General features: G+C 43.8%; 2 protein-coding genes across 4 annotated transcripts; one reads left to right on the top strand and one right to left on the bottom strand.

Moving 5' to 3' along the window:
* The first annotated feature begins 53 nt into the window (after positions 1-53).
* nup58 (nucleoporin 58) lies at positions 54-10,926 on the top strand. 3 transcript variants are annotated; one of them, XM_086102005.1, is made up of 13 exons: positions 54-450; positions 715-878; positions 1,103-1,381; positions 1,462-1,630; positions 2,245-2,310; positions 2,389-2,563; positions 3,169-3,248; positions 3,351-3,469; positions 3,558-3,640; positions 3,890-4,091; positions 8,653-8,736; positions 9,140-9,238; positions 9,931-10,926. In XM_086102005.1, the coding sequence occupies exons 1-13, from the start codon at positions 371-373 to the stop codon at positions 10,098-10,100; spliced, it is 1,770 nt and encodes a 589-aa protein (XP_085958131.1). In that variant the 5' UTR covers positions 54-370; the 3' UTR covers positions 10,101-10,926. The 3 variants fall into 3 exon arrangements, with proteins under 3 accessions (XP_085958131.1, XP_085958132.1, XP_085958133.1); XM_086102006.1 differs by lacking the exon at positions 8,653-8,736; XM_086102007.1 differs by lacking the exons at positions 8,653-8,736; positions 9,140-9,238.
* A 2,215-nt stretch (positions 10,927-13,141) lies between these two features.
* On the bottom strand, positions 13,142-20,154 carry pign (phosphatidylinositol glycan anchor biosynthesis, class N). The gene is made up of 28 exons (XM_086101414.1): positions 19,928-20,154; positions 19,732-19,853; positions 19,537-19,635; positions 19,219-19,325; positions 18,977-19,101; positions 18,750-18,880; positions 18,549-18,668; positions 18,394-18,434; positions 18,211-18,270; positions 18,001-18,093; positions 17,764-17,819; positions 17,369-17,447; positions 17,048-17,230; positions 16,839-16,978; positions 16,422-16,521; positions 16,240-16,332; positions 15,890-15,981; positions 15,683-15,788; positions 15,481-15,589; positions 15,286-15,388; positions 14,934-15,036; positions 14,553-14,639; positions 14,405-14,460; positions 14,096-14,171; positions 13,945-14,018; positions 13,793-13,835; positions 13,640-13,692; positions 13,142-13,449 (listed from the first exon to the last, which is right to left on the bottom strand). The coding sequence occupies exons 1-28, from the start codon at positions 20,152-20,154 to the stop codon at positions 13,326-13,328; spliced, it is 2,802 nt and encodes a 933-aa protein (XP_085957540.1). The 3' UTR covers positions 13,142-13,325.
* Between the last annotated feature and the right edge of the window lie 51 nt (positions 20,155-20,205).

Below are 20,205 nucleotides of genomic sequence, written 5' to 3'. Positions count from 1 at the left end.
GGAATTGTGGGTAATGTCGTTGACCACCATTCTACCCAAAATGCAACAGCGTTTGGTTAGCAGCAGGCGGGGAATAGGAAAATTTGCACCATGCGCGCATACGTCCTTCGATATTGGTCACTTTTCGATGTTTAAACGGAATACACTTGACTGAGACATACAGTGAAAACAACTTACTGTAGTGGCGTTGTTTGAGGGTCATGATGTGTGGAAAAAAATATATTTTAAAGTTAAAGTAGTTCTGCTCTGGCCCACACGCGGGCATTTCTGCGAAGCTAACTGCCGCGATGATGTGTTGCTCGTCGCTGCTCTGCTAATGTGGCTAAAGCACACAAAGTTGGACTTGAAGGCGTTTAATGCTTAAACTACAATGTCTGGATTTAACTTTGGGACGGGAACACTTGGTTCCACCAACGCTGGAGGAGGGTTTGCATTTGGAGCAGCAACCAGGTATTTGAAACGAATACGACTTAGCTAACATTAGCGTAGCGTGTGTAGACAACAGTGGCCCAACTTGTTAGATTCACCTTCCAAAATATTATCCACACTGCTTACACTCGGGGCGATGACCCATGTCACGAGAGACTTTTACGAGTGTGACGTCATTGTGCGTTATTTGCTTTTGACTAATAATACAATTTGTTCTGACAACGTCTATCCCCTGTTAGTAAATTATGTAATGATTCGTCAGCTTTTTCCCCACTTTGCTTTAAGTGCGCCTGCGGCCAGTACTGGTGGCTTCTCGTTTAGTAATGCATTGGGTGCTGCCGCTGCCACCCCTGCCACGACCGCCAGCACCACCCCATCCCTCGGTCTCGGCGGAAGTCTCTTTGGTCAGAAACCTCCTGGGGGGTTTTCATTCAACACGCCTGCTGCAGGTAAGTCACACCACAGCAACCCACTTTCTTGCATTGGTCTCGTTGTTGCATGTAGTCATTCCTTTTGTGTTGTTACAATCTATGACTCTAATAATGTCCATAGATCCCGAGGGATGGGTTGGTCTTAGTCTTAAAAAGTCGCTGCAGTGTATTCTGCCCCATTTAACAAATCCATTATTCCCTAAGTCACAATATTCTAAATGCTGATTCTTGCCTGTGTCCAGGGGCCCCAGCTTCGACAACAGCCGCAAGCGGCTTCAGCCTAGCCTTCAACAAACCCACTGGCTCAGCTGCGCCGTTCTCCCTCACTGCTGCTACCACCAGCTCCGCGTCTGCCCCCACTGGGGCAGGTTTAACATTCGGCTCTGTCCTGACGTCGACGGCGCCACAGCAGCCCGCGGCGACAGGCTTCGCACTCGGCCTCGGCAGCACGACAACCACGGCAGCTGTCGCAACGGTTCCTTCGCTGGGCGGGGGTCTTTTTTCCAGTACGGTGGCTACAGGTGAGCAAACTTACAAGGTGACAAAACATACATGTGATTCATGAGGTTACATCAGCGCATCTGTTCACTGTATATTTCAGGTTTGGGTCAGTCCACTCTTGGTGGAGGAGGGGGGTTAACATTAAGTTCTTTGTTAAGCACTTCTACAGCAGCGACGGCAGCCCCTGCTCCCAGTATTGGCTTGGGTGGGGTTGACTTTAGTGCCTCCTCTGAGAAAAAGAGTGACACCTCATCTGGAGCCAACGCCCAGTAAGTAATGCTGACCAGTTTACATACTGTATTCCTTCCACCGCCTCTGTTATAATTAGGGATGTCCTGATCACACATTTTTGGCACCCAAGTCAGAGTCCAAGTCTTTGGTTTTAAGGATCTGCTGAAAGTTCTTTTTTTGCGGTCCTAGTAGTTCTTTGTCACGTGGTGTCTGTCATATTCAACTTTTGAGTGACCTGTAAAAGATGAGACTATCGGTAAATTTAAAACATCTACTCCCCATGCACACTTGAGACATTATGAGGCAAACTTGCCACATTTCACTGCGCAGGGAATGTGACTAATTGGAAATGTTCACTTCAGGGGGCGTAATCATTTTGTGCCAGGGGTTTAGACATGAATGACGGCGTGTTGAGGTATTTTGAACTTACGCCGTTATTCAAGCTGTACACCGACTATTTTACATTGTGGCAACATTCATTTTCTAGTGCTGACCCATGAAGATGTATTTGCAGAAATGTGAGGGTGTACTTTTGTTTTGTGAGCTACTATACAAACACCTGATACCTCAGGATGCCCCGCAATGGATACAGTTAATTTGCCCCTGTGTCTTTGTCATAACAAATACTAAATTGTCTTTCTCCTCGTATAAGGGACAGTAAAGCTTTAAAGGATGAGAACCTGCCTCCGGTCATTTGTCAAGACGTCGAGAATTTCCAGTAAGTATGAATCAAAATTCCATCCACTGTGCTTTGAAATTGTGCTTTCATTTTTGTATTTATTTTTTCCTTCTCCAGAAAGTTTGTCAAAGAGCAGAAACAGGTTCAGGAGGACATCAGCCGAATGACGTCAAAGGCAATCTCCAAAGTCCAGGATGACATCAAGACCCTCAAGCAGCTTCTCTCTGTCAATGCGAGTGGCCTGCAGCGTCAAGCTCTGGCCATTGACAAGCTCAAGCTGGAGACTGCACAGGTAGCTACAGACACGCGTAACCTTTTCCACTTGATGTCAGATGCACTCATGACCAGTACTAGTATTTAGTCGTCGTATTTTAGACTGAGCAAGCTGTTGAATGATACATGCACTAAAAGGGATCTTTCTTCTTTTTTTTTTTTATTCATTCATTCATCTTCCGAACCGCTTCATCCTCACGAGGGTCGCGGGGGTGCTGGAGCCTATCCCAGCTGTCTTCGGGCAGTAGGCGGGGGACACCCCGAATAGGAAGCCAGCCAATCGCAGGGCACACAGAGACGAACAACCATGCACGCTCTCACTCACACCTAGGGACAATTTAGTGTGTTCAATCAGCCCGCCATGCATGTTTTTGGAAGGTGGGAGGAAACCGGAGTACCCGGAGAAAACCCACGCAGGCCCGGGGAGAACATGCAAACTCCACACAGGGAGGCCGGAGCTGGAATTGAACCCGGTACCTCTGCACTGTGAAGTCGACGTGCTAACCACTGGACTACCGGGCCCCGCCCTCTTTTTTTTTTTAAGAAACCTTTATTAGTCTGTGTCCTGAAATGTCAAATGCCAATCCTTGATCTAAACCTAGAATACGTCCTTTCTCAATGAAGGAGCTGAAAAATGCCGACATAGCACTGCGTACACAAAAGACGCCCCCTGGACTTCAGCATGAAAACACTGCACCTTCCGAGTAAGTAACCGAGTACAACCTCTTTTCGAGCTCATATGGACAAAAGAAAGAGACGTTTTTTTGAAATTTTACTTGTTTCTTTGTTTTGTTTTGTTTTTTTAGTTATTTCCGCTGCCTGGTAGAGCAGTTTGAGGTGCAACTTCAGCAGTACCGACAGCAGATCGAAGAGCTGGAGAACCACCTGACCACACAGAGCAGTGGTTCTCACATCACCCCTCAGGGTCAGAGGCCTTCAAACTCGCAAACTGCATCGTCTGTTTTTTTTTTTTTTAAATTCTCTAAACGCTTTTTGAAAAATCCTGTTCCCAGACCTGACCCTGGCCATGCAGAAATTGTACCAGACGTTTGTCGCCCAGGCTGCGCAGCTCCAATCTGTCCATGAGAATGTAAAGGTCAGCACAAACTCTACGAAATGACCGATTTGCACTCAAATGTCTCAATGCAAACATATGGTAATTGCAAGGAATTATCTGATCTAAGTAAGGTATTCTTTCATATGCGTGATACTTTTGTTCAGATTCCAAGAGCGTCATTTTTCATCGATTTGACTGAACTTGGTCCACTTTTGGAGCACCATCGAACATAGGTTTTGTCCATCATAATCAATGTTTGCCGTATTTTTTTTTTCTTTTGTATTTTAGATCTTGAAGCACCAGTACCTCTCCTACCGCCGAGCCTTTTTGGAGGACTCGACCGACGTCTTTGAGTCCAAGCGGGCGTCGAACAGGAAGTGGCAGAGCACGCCGCGCGTCACCACAGGTCCGGCCCCATTCTCGAGCGTGCCAAATGCTGCAGCGGTGGCCATGGCAGCCACACTGACCCAGCAACAGCAGCCAACTCCAGGTCTGACTGCCTACAAGTTTTAGAATGTTCGCACCAGGTTTCGGAAGGTTGGAAAGAACACCGTTTATTTAACTGCTAGATACTTACATTGGTATCGGAAGGATGACAACCGCAAGAAATAAAATGCTGGTTGCAGAGATATATATGCCTGTATACTTGTAGGGCGGGAAAAGTTTCTTCTTGACTGGAAATAGTTTTCTGCCTTACTGTCACGTCTCTGCCGCCTCACTTTATGGGCTGGATTCATTTCATTTCTCTAATGCGCCTTACTGTACAAAAGCAGAGGATATATTATTGATGGATTCACTGGAAACTGTTGCGACACTGACAAAGCCAAAATAATAATTAGGGTTGCTCCGATCGGGCTTTTATGTTGCCACTTCTGCCGCCGATTCTCCTTGAGTGAAATCGGCCGATACCGATCACGGGGATTAGCTGCATGTTTTTTTTCCACTTTACAGCCGCTCACTAACAATTATAGAAAGCCGAGGGATGTGTAAGATTCCTTGGCCGATCGTGATCGGTGGCCGATCGATCGGAGCGCTACTAATACTTGCAATGTCACACACATAGCAAAGAATATAAATATTGAACAGATAATTCCTCGATGTTCTATGCTTTAATTGAGCCCACCCAATCAGTATTATTATTATTGCTATTATGAATATTACTAGGGATTTGCCGTGTGATTTCAGTATTTGGCTTGTTGACTAACATATTAACGAGTGAATATGGATGTAAAATCCAGTGTGGCGGCTGCTTTAGTTGAAGTATCCCTCTTAGTCTGTGTTGTGACTGACCACAAGACTAATTTTTAAAAAAGCTCTCGATTGTTTCTAGGTGGAACCGGTAGGATCTATTTTTTTAGATAATGGCATAGAAAAAATATGGTCGTTCTAAAACATGTCTCTTCTGTTGTACGGGGTCTGGCCAAACAAGCGTCTTTAAAAAAAACTTTTAGTTACAATTCTTTTTAACACTAATTATGGTGTTGTTTAAAACAAGCAAGGTCAGTTTATTAGCGTCATGCCATGTTTGTCATTCCATTGTGCACTAAATTACTCCCCCATAAATCACCTTGTGATATGATGCAAACCAGTAACGATGTCCAGCATACATAATTTACTGGTAGTAAACACAAGTGGCTCTTTGTCGTGCTCAGATGCGCGCACAATAACCCAATACTAATGTAATCATACACTCTTGGCGTATATCATGTTTCTACACGCTCTTCCACCAGTCTCGCACTTCATAGCACAACTTCACAAGTGAATCCACTTTCAGCTTGTTTACTCTGACATCGGGGGACATCCCAGTTTGTTTCTGACTTGATTGGGAATAAAACTCCAACCGAAGACTCAGCAATCACATTGCACTTAGGAGGGTTTGGAAAGGCAGCGGCAGTCTTCGTTCATCGGTCCGACACTCGATCAAATCTGGTTGCGGACAAAGCGAGCATACTCCGGTGAAAAATGCTCTGGTTTGACCACAATCAAACTCGTGACTCTGATCATGAGTGACGTTTGTGCTTTCAATGTCTCTTTCTGCAGCTTAGCACTCGGAGCTCTGCATTTCTCATGTGTGAAATATCAGAGCTCATTTCTATCTGCGGAGGGGTAGAAGCAACAAAATCCAGTCACAAATCAGTGACTGTATCCGTGAATTTGTAGATATCGAAAGAACGTTATTAATTACACATCTTTATTTATTTTGCTGCGAGCTTTAATGCAATTCAAGACTGCTGAGAAAACAGAAATTTCCCACTTGGAGTTACTGCATCTAACCTAAAAATCAGTCAGATGCAAACACACTTAATGGCTGACAATGGCAATGAGCCGTGATGTAATTTTTATTTATTTAACCGATATATTTGGGTAGCACCGACAATATAACAGTGCCACCGTTGTCACACATCTCGTGTCGGTGTGAAAGCAGAGTTACAGTATTGTACATGACTGACTTATTCGTCTTGTGGGAGACGGGGCCATGAATATTGGGACGTGAAAAGAAAGATATGAAGAATTAGGAGAGTGAAAGTTTGATTTTTCATTCATTCGTCACATAACTTATCTGCACGGTTGTAAGTCCAACCCGCCGTTTGGCTGATTTGAAGGCAAAATAAATCCCCTCAAATTAAAGCTGAAAGTCTGCAGCAGTTAAAGGACCTCGCGTACATTTCAAATTGAGAATTATTGACGTGCCCATATTTCTGCTCCTGAGTGTATCACCCCCTTTGTTGGGTTCTGTGGAACAGGCAAAGAAGTGTCAGGCCTCTGATACCCCAACTTTGCGCTGTGCGTACGTGTGTGTGTGATGCCATTGTTGTGATGTCAGGGTTCTTCTTCATCCCTGAAGTCGGCAAACGTGTAATTGCCCCAGGTTTGCAAGTAGGAACTAAAAGCAGTATTCCACTTCACTTGACCGTTTCCTGGAGAGCAGCATGAGTTGTCATATAAGAGTCTGTCATTGATAGACCTTTTGGTTGGGTTTTAGGGGCACTCAGTATTGATTGACTCGTGTTGACATGATGCGAGACGACAGCATGGTGGACAGACAAGGATATTTGACACGTGGATTTTTTTTTTTTTTTTTTTTTAAACTGCGTGATGCCACATGGTGCTGGCCCAAAGCTGCTTTCCATTTGTGCCACTGCGCGGAAAAGTCAAATGTGCCAAATGACTCAGGACCTGCAAGTGAAAGCCATTTGCTTGGCTAAATTGTGAAATGTCGATGTTCTACCGTTTCTCAGAACCTGCTTGAAATTGAGAGAAGTCTAGGTGGTGACCTATTGAAACTTCACACTCCATAATAATTGCACGCGGTGCAGTGTCTTCATTCTAAATTGAAGTGGTTGATCATTTTTACATTCTCCTCAAATCACTGTTTTGAATGTTTTGAAACTTGGAATTAATGTTATTGCTGTGATGGCGTTCGGAGGAGTTAGGGCTTGTGTCCTGACACAAATCTTTTTTTTAAATTATTATTTTGTAATCTGTTTAATTTTTTTTTTTTTAAACGTCTTCCACAACTGTACCTGGCTTGACAATTACACTGGTCCTATTAGTGGTCACACTGTTTGGTACTTGAAGTCAGTCGTTAGTCCATCTGTCTCTCTCTGGCTGTTTCAGACTGTTTCTATGAAGGTATATATTTGGTCTTTTTTTTTCTATTTATTGAACTGCCCTTCACCTCTACGTGGCTTCCTAGAGGCCCAAGTCGAGAACTGTTGAGCTCTTGACACATTTTAAGACGGATGAATGTGCACGAGATACTCACTAGGTAGGCACGAAAACGTGTGAGAGAACACGAGTAAAGATCAATCTTGTTCAGTAGTTTCAGCTGCTGGTTAGATCACCTGTCACTAAATTTCCACTCCAACTTGTCGCCGACTCGTGTTTTTTCGACGTTTACAGTGACTGAGAGCCCTGAAACGCCACATCTTTGTGTCTTATCTCACACTTCAGCGCTTTGACTTGTATTTAAACATATTTAACCAATGCCTGTTGATACCGTATAATTACTACACAATATGGTGTGCCTTTTAAACTCTATTCAGTAATGGTGTGATTTTTTTTTCTTCACAGAAGCTAGTTCATTCACTCTAAAATCTTGACTCTTTGCAAACTTGTCAAATGCAGTAGCAGCTAGTAACCTACGACTACCATTTATGTTCGGAACGTGTTTGTTTCTGTAAATTGAGTTGCATATCAAATTGACAATAAAACGTTTTCTTAAAACAAAGAAATTGTTGTCCTTGTTTATTTTCAGATGAAGCTAATTTATTGTGATGGCATTGAGAGAAGCAAAGACAAGTTTTGGAGTGAAAGAACTAGCCACCCCCAACCCCCCCTTTTTTTTCCAGATGAAGTCAACAAAAGTAGCCAGATTGTTGATTTTGTGAACAACTTCAAATGGCAGTGAAACTTTCAAAGTTAAAAGTCCCCGAAGTCATGATATTGGAGGAACATTGTACTTCAAAGTTTGAATTGTGTCATCAGACAAGAATTCACATTTCACTTGGAAAGGCCTGTTCTTTGTTCCGACCCCCCCCCCCCCCCCGCCCTTCATGTAATCCCACCACAGTAGGGGTAATATCGGAGAAAAGGTCTGACCTCGGTCTCGATTACCTGCGAATGAATTTGCTGTCGGCCTAATGGTTCATGTCAATCTCCAGAGAGGCTTGCGACTGTTTCCAATCCATGATACGCATGCAGGGCAATTTTTAGTTGTAGTCGATTGCCATGTCCACAACATCTCTTTCATCATGCCAATGAATGTGACTTAAAAATCACATCTGAAGATAATCGGGGTTTCATGATGGAGAATAAATGGACTTTACCTTGTTGGGAGAGCGAGCATTACGCTTTCGATTCAACTTTGGAGGTTCCACTGTGTATATGTCATGCAAGCTGCACCCTTAAAAGCCACCTTTTGAATTGGATACATTGAACATAAGAGGAGTGATGTCATAGTATTTTGTATTATCAGTCTGGTAAATAGGGGAAGATGCTGTGTCAGAGGAAGCTTTAAAAGGAGTAAAGAATCTCTCCGTGTGCCACAGGGAACCAGGCACCCTTGGGAGGAGGGTTCGGCAACCCCTTTGCCACAGCAGTGGGCACTAGTTTGGGCTCGACCACTTTGGGAGGTATTACTTAAGCTTTTTTTTCTCCCCCGCTCCAAGTTTGATAGCAACGGTGAGGTTGCAGTGTTGAGTCTGAGCTTGGCTACTCACTTTCGCCTTCGTATATGGCGTAAGTGCGTTCACACCACCAGAAAGCCGCTCCTGTTTTTATGCGGCTTTGGACTGTCCGCTATTCTGAAAGCATACTCCATACAATTACAAACGCAAACCACGAACCGAAATTTAAAAGTGGTCTGAACGCACACCAAGTGGCGGAGTCTGTTGAAATCCCCTTTTTCTCCCTTTGGCCCTCGCTTTGCCATGCCTGTGTGTTTACGATGCAGCCCGTGCTAGCTTGTGCAGGCTCACCCAAGTCAAAGCTGTGCTCCAGGGTTTGACTGACTGCCGTTGTCTGACTCTCCCACAGGTTTTGGTGCAGGGCCAGGATTTGGTGGGGTGGGGACTGGGGGTTCTTCTTTTGCCTTCGCCGCCACCACTAAGCCCACAGGAGGCAGTCTGAGTGCAGGTACATGTGGACTGTAACTCCTCACGCATGATTCGCGAGCATGAATGACACAGGCTGTGTGGTTCTCTTGGGGAGGACGGTGTGTGTGTGGTTGTTTTTTTTCCCTCTCAATTCTGGATCACTGCAATTCATTTAATTGAACAACACCAACATTGGTTTACAGCACAATGCCACCTGTTATGTTAAAAATGACTACCGTAATACGAGTATTTGTGGATAGCAGCTGAATTGCCTGAATTGCATGACGTCTTTAAAAAAATACACTCGACCTCACACAACCGCTTGGTGTGCGGTCCACTGAAATCAACACGTCCACAAAGAAACATGCCCCTTGCCTTGTTGGCACAGAGCATTTAGTCAGACTGATTTACCTAAATGTGATTTTGATACGAATGCAATGATCACAACAGTACAATCTGCTGAAACTCTGAACGCCTTGTTACAATACATGATGTACACAAAATTGTGAACCTAGTGCAAAAGAAAATCTGACAGTGGTCACCAAAATAACTTGAAACCGACCAAAGTGATGACACTGTAATTGCTGTGACCCAATGAGTAGGCTTGGTTATGTTCTCGAGCTGCTTTGCTGCATCGGGCACCAGGGTGTCTTGAATCTGCAGCGTACGATGAAATCACAACCCTTTTTTTTTCTCTCCCCAATTCTTTGCATTTGCTCTTTGCTTTTCCAGGTTTTGGTGGGACCAACACCTCAGGCTTTAACTTCAGCAACCCTGGTATCAACCCCTCGGCCGGACTGACCTTTGGCGTGTCCAACGCGCCTGCTGCCGGCTTCGGCACCGGGGCGCCTCTGCTGCAGCTCAAAAAGCCACCCGCCGGCAATAAACGGGGCAAAAGATAGAAGCAAAGCAAGACCCACGGAAGCTTGTGATTGAGCAGTTGTCAACTTTGGGCTTTGTAGCTTTTTTCTTTTTTATGCCCGATTTCCCAAAATGTGTTTTAGCACTGGAAATTGGCCTAGAAGAATCCCGAGCCATTATTGCCCACCAAATTCCATTCATATTTTAACTTTGATGTTTTGTCTGATAGAATCACTCATACAAGGACAATAATAATGACACAATTTTTATTATAAAGCGCCATTCATGATCTTGGACCAAAGCCATTCTAGGCATTTAACGAAATATTAAACAGGAATTACCACATTGCTTTTGGGAAGGTCGCTTTGGCATTCTGAGTTTGGCTAATTTTCATCAAGCCTTTGCTGACGTTGGCCAAAGTTCCATCCAGAGAGTTGAATTAGGTTTAAGAGAAAGAGCCGGCCAGAGAAATAGTTGGCCACTTAAGAGCCAGCGAGACATACTTTTATTTTTGTAACAGTAGGTAAGATAAAAAGCGAAAAGCATCCTGATAGTCACTCAATCTTGATAACATTTTTTTTCGCTTAAGTATTTGTAATTTCAGTAAACGAGACGTGCTATGTATTTCAAGATAATTAAAATCTTAAGACATGCGCTGTGCAGAGTTCTCATGCAAAACCTTTGTCCTATGACTGCTAATGTGCATGTGTACAGTTGAAAATTATTTTCTGTTCAAGTTTTTTCCTTCTTTTTTTTTTTGTCGCTGTCCAAGTCCATGGTTACTGGTTGTTGTAGTTCTATTTTCAAATGACTGTCTGTATGACTATTTTCAAGAAATTATTTCATAATAAAAAAAATCATTCAGAATGTTTTGCATATTTGCGGCATCACTTAAATGTTAAGAATTATTTGTGTGCGTGTGTACACACACAAACACATATACTATTAAAATATAAATTGGGTACATTTTTTTGTACTATTTCAATGAGTCCGTTCTGAGTGGGGTTTGTTTGCAAGACGCAACCATAGCAGGAAGGGGGCGGTGTTGTGCTGAAGAGCTGATAAGCGCCTCTAAAGAAGAGGACGGCACGGCCCGTCGCTAGGCAACCATGCGGCAAATGAAGACTTGTCTGGCCCAGAGGAAACTAGTTCAAAGATTTAAAAAGGTTTTATTATTTTCTTGTCGAGGTTTCTTGCTCACTAATAGCCCAGGTAAAAGATCTGTTCCTCCATTTAGCAAATTGAAACGTTTAGTTATCATGTAAGTCCTTGTTTTGACTGCTTTGTTTTGCGCTACAGTGCTTTAAGTTCACAGTACAGCCTGAGTATTAGCACCTACCATTAAGGACCCACTGTACTTTCAAGTGCGTTGTCTTTGTTTCGTTCAAGAGTTAAACTCGTGGTCTTTAAAATGCAAATAGTAGGCATGATACTTTACCCAACGAATTACTTTTCAGTCGTTGAAGACTTGTTTTATGTTGTCTTGAGAGGGAAGAAATTTCATCTGTGCCTGCACATTTGACAATAAAGTTGTACTTGACTTAAGCGTGTTATGCCAGCTGCTTCTTACCAATCATCAGGGATAATCAAGATGAGCAAACGTGTACATGACATCACCGACGAAGTGTTGCATATCAAGGTGCGCGTAATATTGATCAAAAGTATTTCGTTACGAAACGAGACGGCCACCCGGATGCCCGCTTGTGTACTTCCGCTTCAACTGTACCCCGTGTAACAGCGCGACGCTTGAAGTAAGGTTTGGACAGGAAAATGTATAACATGCTTGGTGCATGCAATAAAATGGTGGGGTGTAAATTATGTTCTGAACACATAATATGTATTTGAGGAGTGTTTTTACATGAATTGTTAGGTGTTATTTTGTCTATGTTTGTGCTTATGCAACAAGTGAAAATGTGAAATAAGGAGGTAAAATAAAGTACTTATTCGTTTTTATTTAAAAACAATATTTTATCCAAAGTTTTTGGACTCAGGCGTTTTCTTTTTTGCTGAGAATTTCACCTGCATTTGAACAAACTGTTTCACATGGTACTGATGAAGCAGGGGTGCATAGATATGTGCTAGCAAGTTGGTATGAAGGGGAATCCATAGCGTTTCTTTGTCGCTTTTATTTCGAACAACACTCGAACCTATCGTAGCATTTCCTGAATCAGTCACGTGGTACACCCCCTTCGCGGGGGTTCAAACGTCATCACTGACGTCATCAACACGCGCTTCACTCCCCATTCATGAACCACTCATCTAGATTACTCGGCACACGCTTCAGGGATTCGACCCGTGGAGCACATCACTACCATGTACTGTTCCCAGGAAATCAGCATCCTGACGGGACTGCCGGAAGTCCTCAAGAACTTCACGAAAGCAGGCATCCGAACTCAGCCCAAAGACCTGCTGGTGAGGTCTGCAGCGTGAGTTCACCTGCGATGCGCTGTCAGGTGTATGCTTGATAAGAGTGGCGCCCTGCGTCCAGCATCACTGCACAAAAAGCCCCTTTCGACTTCTGCGTCTCCCATTTGCCTTGATTTGGCTGTCATTGGATCCCACGAGATTCTTTGTCACTGGCCCTCGACAAATAAAATACAGAAAGAACGGCAATGAATATGTGTAACCCCACCAGTCTATTACTGGCGATTGGAACTTAGCCACGTTTACAGAAATTGAAATGAGTTATGTAGTGAAACTAAATCATTGTAATGTATCATTGGCTATAAAATACGTCACCGTCCTGACGTGGAGCCTGTATGTCAAGTTTTGTCGTGGGCGACACAATGAGAAGGTCATTTGACAAATTTCCGCGAATCCAAGAGCCATCGGTTACACCGGCACAATCGAGTAAGCGTTGAAAAGGGGGCCGGTGCACATTCCCAAAATCCATCCCAATTGTTCCAATTTTAAAAACGCAATATCCCATACAAAATAATGTAAAATGAATTCATTTGTGCTGGGTCCAAACTGTCACCCATAAAAACTAATAATATATGTGTGTATATTTATTGAAAACCAAAGTACAATAATGAGGAGCTTATTTTACTGTCATACCGTGCAAGGACAAGATGTTGCGGGGTGGGGTGAAACATCGTTTTTAATGAGGACTTCAAAGCATACACTGCCACGTTTTCTCACAGCTTTGATAAATGTCACTCAATGACTATTGTTCAGCAAAATACAATGTCAAATATAGATACATTTATGAGAGAGTCTATAACCACAAACACTACTGAAAGCTTATGTGCTTTGCTGATGTTTGTTCAGGGGAAGTGAATTTTGCGTCGTCGCCACAGAACAAATCTTTGCGAGGTGAGGATGTGCGTGACGACACTGAGCAACATCAGGAAGATGGTCATCGACATCACGATAACGTAGTGGCTGATGCTGTGCGGGATAAAGAGAAAGTACGTTTTCCCTGTGTCAGTACAGTATATGCAGCTTTTCACATTTGACATTAAAACTAGACTCAACATGGTTCCAACCATTCTAAAGGAAACATTTCTGACAGCATTTGACACCCGAGGACGTTTTAAGTGCACTTGCAGCGACACGCTCTCTCATTGAGCCAGGTTACCTTGTGCCAATCTCTAACCAGGTGCCATAGTCCTGCACTAGGAAGAAAAAGTGCTGTGGAAAAGAAACGTCAAAGGTTTGATTTGCCTTGGGTAGAAAAGTACGCACATTTGCAGTTTCTACTTTGCATCAGAATGTAAATCTGAGATTTTACCAGAGCCATCACGTCAGAGATGACCAAAACGATCAGAAATAAGCTGCAGATAGAGAGAGATTTTGTTCTATTAGTCAGTCAGCTTCAAAAGTAAAACGCCCAAGAGTGCGCATGTTGTGGTTACAAGCGGACAAAAAGAAATGAAGATGTACCTTCTCGATGGCAGCTGTGTTGTCACTTGGATCGTCTCAAAAGTGCACATTACGATTATGAATGGAATGATGACCTAGGAGACCAAAAGGGCAAGAGTGGTCAAGATTGATCGGAAAGCAAGTTCAAAGCTTCCTGCTTCAGTTACCTCACCTTCCACATCATCAACCCTCCCATGATGAAGGGGTTGAAGACCGTGAGGAAACAATAAACCGACGTTGGGTCAAAACTGAAAGAAAAAGGGAAAAGAAAGATTTAGGACAAATGACCAATTTAGAGTTGAAGCATCTATTTGAACCAAAGTGTGTTTTCTGTCCACTTCTGAAACAGTCATGAATCGACGTATAGCTGCATAAATGCCATGATGTCTGACACGGAGACGTGCTGAACTTAACGATGAAAGAATTACGTTGGTTTTCTTTTAAGGATTAGAAATGCCATTCCGTCTGTTCAAACACATACCTGTTAATGGACGCTATGTTCCCTGTGCCAAAAAAAGCCACGATGATGAAAAAAACCTGAGCGCCGTATGAGGTCAAGGATAACATCGTGGCAGTTGTTGCTGCATGCTTTGCCTTCGCTACACTCTTGCAAACACCATGAAGGATACAAAGAAATAGGAGCGCCGAATGTCATCTAACTTGAGCTGACGAATTTTGGAGATGTCAATGTTGGCGGAGAAATCGATAGTGGAGAGCTGGAAGACATTGGAGACAGCATGTATTCACACATTTTGGCTTACGTCGATATTTTATTGAGTTCTTGTCGCCATTCAGTTCTAATCTTCCATCATTCAGTGCAATCCTAGTCCAGTATGTGGAAACTGCAATTTTGGAATTTGCAGGAAATGGCACTCAACATGAAATACACGAGTCCCTTACCAGAGTCATCTCTAAACATCTGATCGGAAATAAGTTGGAACTGTAACTTTAACCAGTCTGCTTCGCAATGGATTGTGGAGTGAGGAAGGAGAAGGAAACGGTATGGATACCTCTTGCCTTCCAGAGGTGCCCTCAGCGATTGTTGCTTCCTGTTCAATGTTGATCCACACAAACATCAACCAAGATAACACCGGAGGGAACAAGGCCTCGGCCCTGGGTTAGAAATTATGCATCTGGTGAAGGTCTATTCACAAAAGAATCCGAATATATGGATGAAACTTGTCTGTTCCGGCGTGAATGTGCCTCGGTGCGCACAGCAACTTGCATCAAGGAAGGGATGAGCAAACAAACCCATCTACTCAAAACAGAATTTACGATTTCAACTACTGGCACGTGTTTGTAGTTCTGGTGTAGAACGACACACTTGCCTCATGTCACAAGAATAATTGTATGCTGTCTTACCCAGTGCTAAGCAGAAGGTATGTGGCTGTGAGCGAGAGGAATACGCTGAGGAGCCGGTGAAAAAGGCGTGTGGAGCTCATCAAGGGAACGGGTATGGAAGAGGCTAAAGAAAGCAGTATGGTAGGCTGTTTTTTTTTTCTTTTCTTTTTCCGAAAAACCAAAGCAAATGCGCGTTCTCAGTCACATGCCACCTACCTAATGTGACCCAACTGATGAGTTGAGCGAGAAGGGGCAGCCCCCGTTTCTGCTGCAGGCTGGAGTGTGTGAAGAACGGCACGCATGCAGACACTGCCACATGCAGCATCTGTTCAGTGACACCCATTAAAGTGCGTCTCGCTGAGGTCAGCTGCATTCACACAAATGCAGTCATGCACAGAACATAATTAGCCACAGCTACCTGTATGACAAGCTGCTGTTTATCACTAAGGAGGAGTGATGTACTGTTCCGTGATGGCCAGAGGAAACAGACTGATAGAAACAGAGTGAGCAGACCAGCACAGATCCTAAGAAAATAAGTAGGGTGCTGCATTATTTGTATTCTTATCAGGAGGATATTGATTCAACAATGCACTTTATTGTCGTGGTTGAAGCATCATATACTCACACCAGATTTATGTTGGGCTCTCTTCCCACCACGGGCATCAGGGGGAAAGCAGCCAAACAAAGGCAGCCCAGAAACCAGTTCACTGAGCAGCACTAGAAAGCGATAATGATCAGACAAGCTCATCAAAATGAACGACACTCACCAGCAAAAACATGTGCAATACAGGGGTTGAGTTGGGGAAAAAAAAAGTTATCTTTTCATAACGTGGTTTGCGGTGGCGCAGAACAGTGCCAAATCCCGAGACGCTCCCTTTGGAACTATAACCGTTTATCCGGAACCGACATCAACATTTTCTAATGATTCTTTGTGATCAAAGAGGCAAACGTACACGATGTCACTATCTATCCTACCTTAGCCTTGTCAAAAAGTCCTGACAGCATCGGCCAGAGAGACAGGACAGCCAGGCCCACAGTCAGCATGGCGCGATGAAAAAAACTCACCACCTGGGGACAGTCGAAGAACAGTTTGTAACCTTGATGCCTCGTTGCATTTACAAGAAAGTCATCTGGTTGAGAGTTTTATGAACACTGACCAGTAGTTCAATGCCGAATGCTACCAGCACAAAGTAGCCAAAGCATTTCCACAGCGGCAGGGAAGGAGCCAATTTAATCAAATCTGTGAGTGTGTTGGACCTGCAATGGAAAATGAATGCCATTATGACTTTCTGCAATGACGGGGAGGTAATGACAAACACAGTCATGGCCTTTTACTTTTGTCAATGAGCAGCATCGCAAGTCTATACAGCCTGAAAATTGTCATTGTAACATCCGTGCGGCCAGCCAAGCTCGCCCATGTAATTGTGAGGCAAATTAGCTTGTTGGATGTTGTGAGCTATTTTACTTTTGAGCATGTACCGCAGTCTCTTTTCACTCTCTTAGGAATGATCAACATAAATAGTCTGAACCATGGTTATGCACATTTGTTTTTGGGGGGAGGGAAGGACACTCACTCTTTAAAAACAGAGTACCACACTGGCACCGGCAGCAGGCAGTAAATATAGTATGTGAGTGGACTCTTCTGGATGAGCAGGAATATGCTGATCACAACGGTGACACACACACTCAGCCTCACCAAGGTACGATTGGGCTTCTGTGGATGCAGAAGTCAAACATGTCGCTCGGAAACGTAGTGAGTGTTTCTAATTGGATTGAAACATACCCGTTTGAGTATGTCAGGATGCATGTTAAGGCTTGTATGAGTCTTCAAAACAACGAGGACAACATATGAGGTCCACCCCACAAATCCCAGCACGACGCTGCAACCCAAGGAAAACCTGTCGTAGGTGTGGTAGTAAACCAAGCCTTCAAGGGCATTGGATATTAGAGCCTGGCAGAGTGAGATCTAGAAAAAAAACATTGGAGAAGGAGAAAAAGATTGACCGAAATCAACTAGCTTTTGAATATTACACCGTCATCTGGTGTGATTTCCCAGTTTACGGTATTGATGGACCGAAACGTTTGCTTTCCCCACGATACTCACAGCCTCTTCATACTTGTGTAGATCAATCAGTATTCCTGCTTTCTGAATAAATTCTGCTTGCCTCGGCGCGGTCAGCGCTCTATAAACAGAGGGAAAGCGATAGATCACGCGGCATTGCTGAGGGACAGCCAAATAGACTGGTTGGGATGGTTCTCCGTCATGTGAGAGGCGGATGATGCTGTTTGGCCACAACTCTTTGGCACGTAGTGAGAAAATGACTGGAAATTTTCAAAGAACTTCTACCTTGAGCAGATTGCTCTCATGACCAAATCCACGCAACGTGTTTTGAGCGTGGCAGTACTGAGCATTGTTGATAGTTTGTGGAAGTGCTTGCTGTGCAGAAGGCCCATAAGTATAAAATGCCCAAATTAACACCTCCAGATTATCGTACTTACTGGTAAGGAGTAAAGAGACAAGACAAGGTTGTCTCTTTTTTCTGCTTCATTTTCATCTAAGAAAATAGAAACAAAACACACAATTCAAAGGCAATGAAAAGTGTAACATTGTCACTTACCCGTTTCAACTACTGTTTACTATTCATCCTATTGAGTGATGTTCTACTGTTGTTTTTTTGTTGTTGTGCAAACAAATCCCAGACATGTCATCTACAGCTGAGCTTCGCGCTGCCTCACCTTGAACTGCTCCAATATTTGCATCGCATTAGTGTACATGCACTCTGCTTTGAACAGATCGCTGTTGTTCAGGTATAGTACAGGTAATACACCCTAAGGACACAGAAACATAATATCGACCTTTAAAACAAAACAAAAAAGGAAAGCGTTTTGAGCAAACAAACTTGGATTTTTCAGTCACTGTGCTATAGATAATGTAGCAATACTCACGACAGAGTTGACAGGAATAGGTACGCCAATGAGAGATGCCATGAGAGGAGCAATGTCAGCCTGCAGCGTTTTGAACGGTAAACTTTGAGACGTGGTGTAACATTGCTCGACCGCAAGTTGTTATTTCATCGCAGACATGTGATTTGATTAGAACAGCAAAATCATGAAATTAAGGAGCCACACCTGATTGAGATCAACTCTTCTGAGGTGCTCCAATTTCCAGTCTGGGGTAAAAAGAGAAATCGGGCCACGAATCCATTATATCTCTCAAACAGCAAAACACATTCTGAACACTTTTGAATAAAATGGTCACCATTAATAGCTTTTTATGAGTGCACCTTGCAAATAGCTGTCCTGGTAAAATTGATCGCCAGTCACTTTGTGTGGTGTCTGTACTCCAGCTCCCCAAGCCACGAAAGGGGTGAGAGTCTCTGAGGGGTGACCAGCACCGTGAGAACCTAGGCACACACGATTGGATTCAAATATGACATCGAAGCAAATTCATTTTACATTTGGATATATATTTTTTAGTGTGCTACCCCAATTGGTCATGCCGTGATCAGACGTGAACACGAAAGCTGTTCTGCCATCATAACCGAAGAAGTCTTCAATTACGGACACCAGTTCAGCTACGCCAGAGTCCACTAGGCCAATGTTGTTTTGGTACTCTCTGCATGAAAGACAAATAAAACGTAATGAGTGGATTTTATTTTGAAGACTCTAGAGTGTAATTACCAGTATTAGTCAAGAAAAATCCAGAACTGACTGGGACATTGGTCTGTGAGCATGTCCGTTGGTGTCAATACCCAACAGATGCAGAAAGAAGACATTCTGATCCTGCAGCAGGCTGGCCATCAGAGTGGAGTTTGACTTGGCTGATTGAAAAAGTGACTGATAGAGAAGGCAAAAACTGCATCATTTCCTCCCGTCATTCATGTTGCCCAAAAAGAAAACAACACTGAAAATGATGATCTAACGTATGGATATCATGAGTACCAGCTACCATACTTTGACTTGAGTGAACACCCAGCTGTCTAGCCTGGACGCATCCGTGGAGGCAAAGTCCTGTTCTTCTGCCGGATAGGTGTGGGTGTACACATGGTCTCCACTCGCCCCTGTTAGTAGATGTGTGTGAGGGGATGCAACTCAATGAGGTAACCGAAATATTTGAAACACTGCGGCCATGTTGTGCAATTGTACACATCCACTGAAATGAATCACTTGAGCATGTGAGTCGGAACTGAGCTATATATGCTGTCACTCCTGTATTGGATGTCACTGTACTGCGCACAGCCGACTCATGACCTGACAAAGTATGTGCGCTACCTTTTGCGAACATGGCCAGAATATCCGGGCTGCCCCAGCACCAGGTATGCCTGCTCTCATTAAACACAGAGTCAAACTCCACAGGATTCTCCTTCCAACCTGATCCCAGACACACAAAAACATTGGGTATGATTACTCATATACGAGTGCCAATACCACCTACAGTTATAGCTGTTTTTGTATTACACTACACACCTCTAGCAACAGAACTAACATCCTCGTAGAAGCCAGCAATAAGAGCAACGTGACCAGGGCGAGACTCCGTGGGAACGCGTGTGTGGGAGACACCCCAGGTACCTCGCTCCTCAATGATAGCCCTGTTCGAAGACAGATAACAGAAGCCTAAGCGTCCCTCAAAAAAAGTATTTTTATTTTTTGCTTGCTTCCCAACCTCAAGTAAGGAGCTGTGGATGAGCCGTTCGGGAGCAGGGTGAAAAAGCTGTCTGCTCTCAGGCCGTCAGCCACAATGAGTACCAGTCTGGAGGCAGGTGGAACCAAAGGTGTGGCCATCGGTGTCATCCCGTGGACCAAAGGAGAGGTGAAGTAGATATCAAAGATGGACAGAAAGAAGACTACATGGACAGTCAGTCCCACCATGAAAAAGGTGATCCACCTCATTTTGAGTACTGGCACCAGTACTTCAAGTCTGCAATGCAAAGACAAAGAAGG

This window comes from Hippocampus guttulatus, chromosome 21 (genome assembly GCF_054856545.1).
Source record: "Hippocampus guttulatus isolate MCC_2025c chromosome 21, RoL_Hgut_1.0, whole genome shotgun sequence".
Classification (NCBI taxonomy): domain Eukaryota; kingdom Metazoa; phylum Chordata; class Actinopteri; order Syngnathiformes; family Syngnathidae; genus Hippocampus; species Hippocampus guttulatus.
Note: the sequence above shows the minus strand (reverse complement) of the source record. Positions and strands in the feature narration are given on the sequence as shown.

Coding starts and splice junctions, on each gene's coding strand:
- nup58 (XM_086102005.1), top strand. CDS start 371: ATGTCTGGATTTAACTTTGGGACGGGAACACTTGGTTCCACCAACGCT. Junction 1,382..1,461: donor TTCCAGTACGGTGGCTACAG/GTGAGCAAACTT, acceptor TGTATATTTCAG/GTTTGGGTCAGTCCACTCTT. Junction 2,311..2,388: donor CAAGACGTCGAGAATTTCCA/GTAAGTATGAAT, acceptor TTCCTTCTCCAG/AAAGTTTGTCAAAGAGCAGA.
- pign (XM_086101414.1), bottom strand. CDS start 20,154: ATGAGGTGGATCACCTTTTTCATGGTGGGACTGACTGTCCATGTAGTC. Junction 19,636..19,731: donor TGTTAGTTCTGTTGCTAGAG/GTGTGTAGTGTA, acceptor GTCTGGGATCAG/GTTGGAAGGAGAATCCTGTG. Junction 16,333..16,421: donor CATTCGGCATTGAACTACTG/GTCAGTGTTCAT, acceptor GACTGTCCCCAG/GTGGTGAGTTTTTTTCATCG.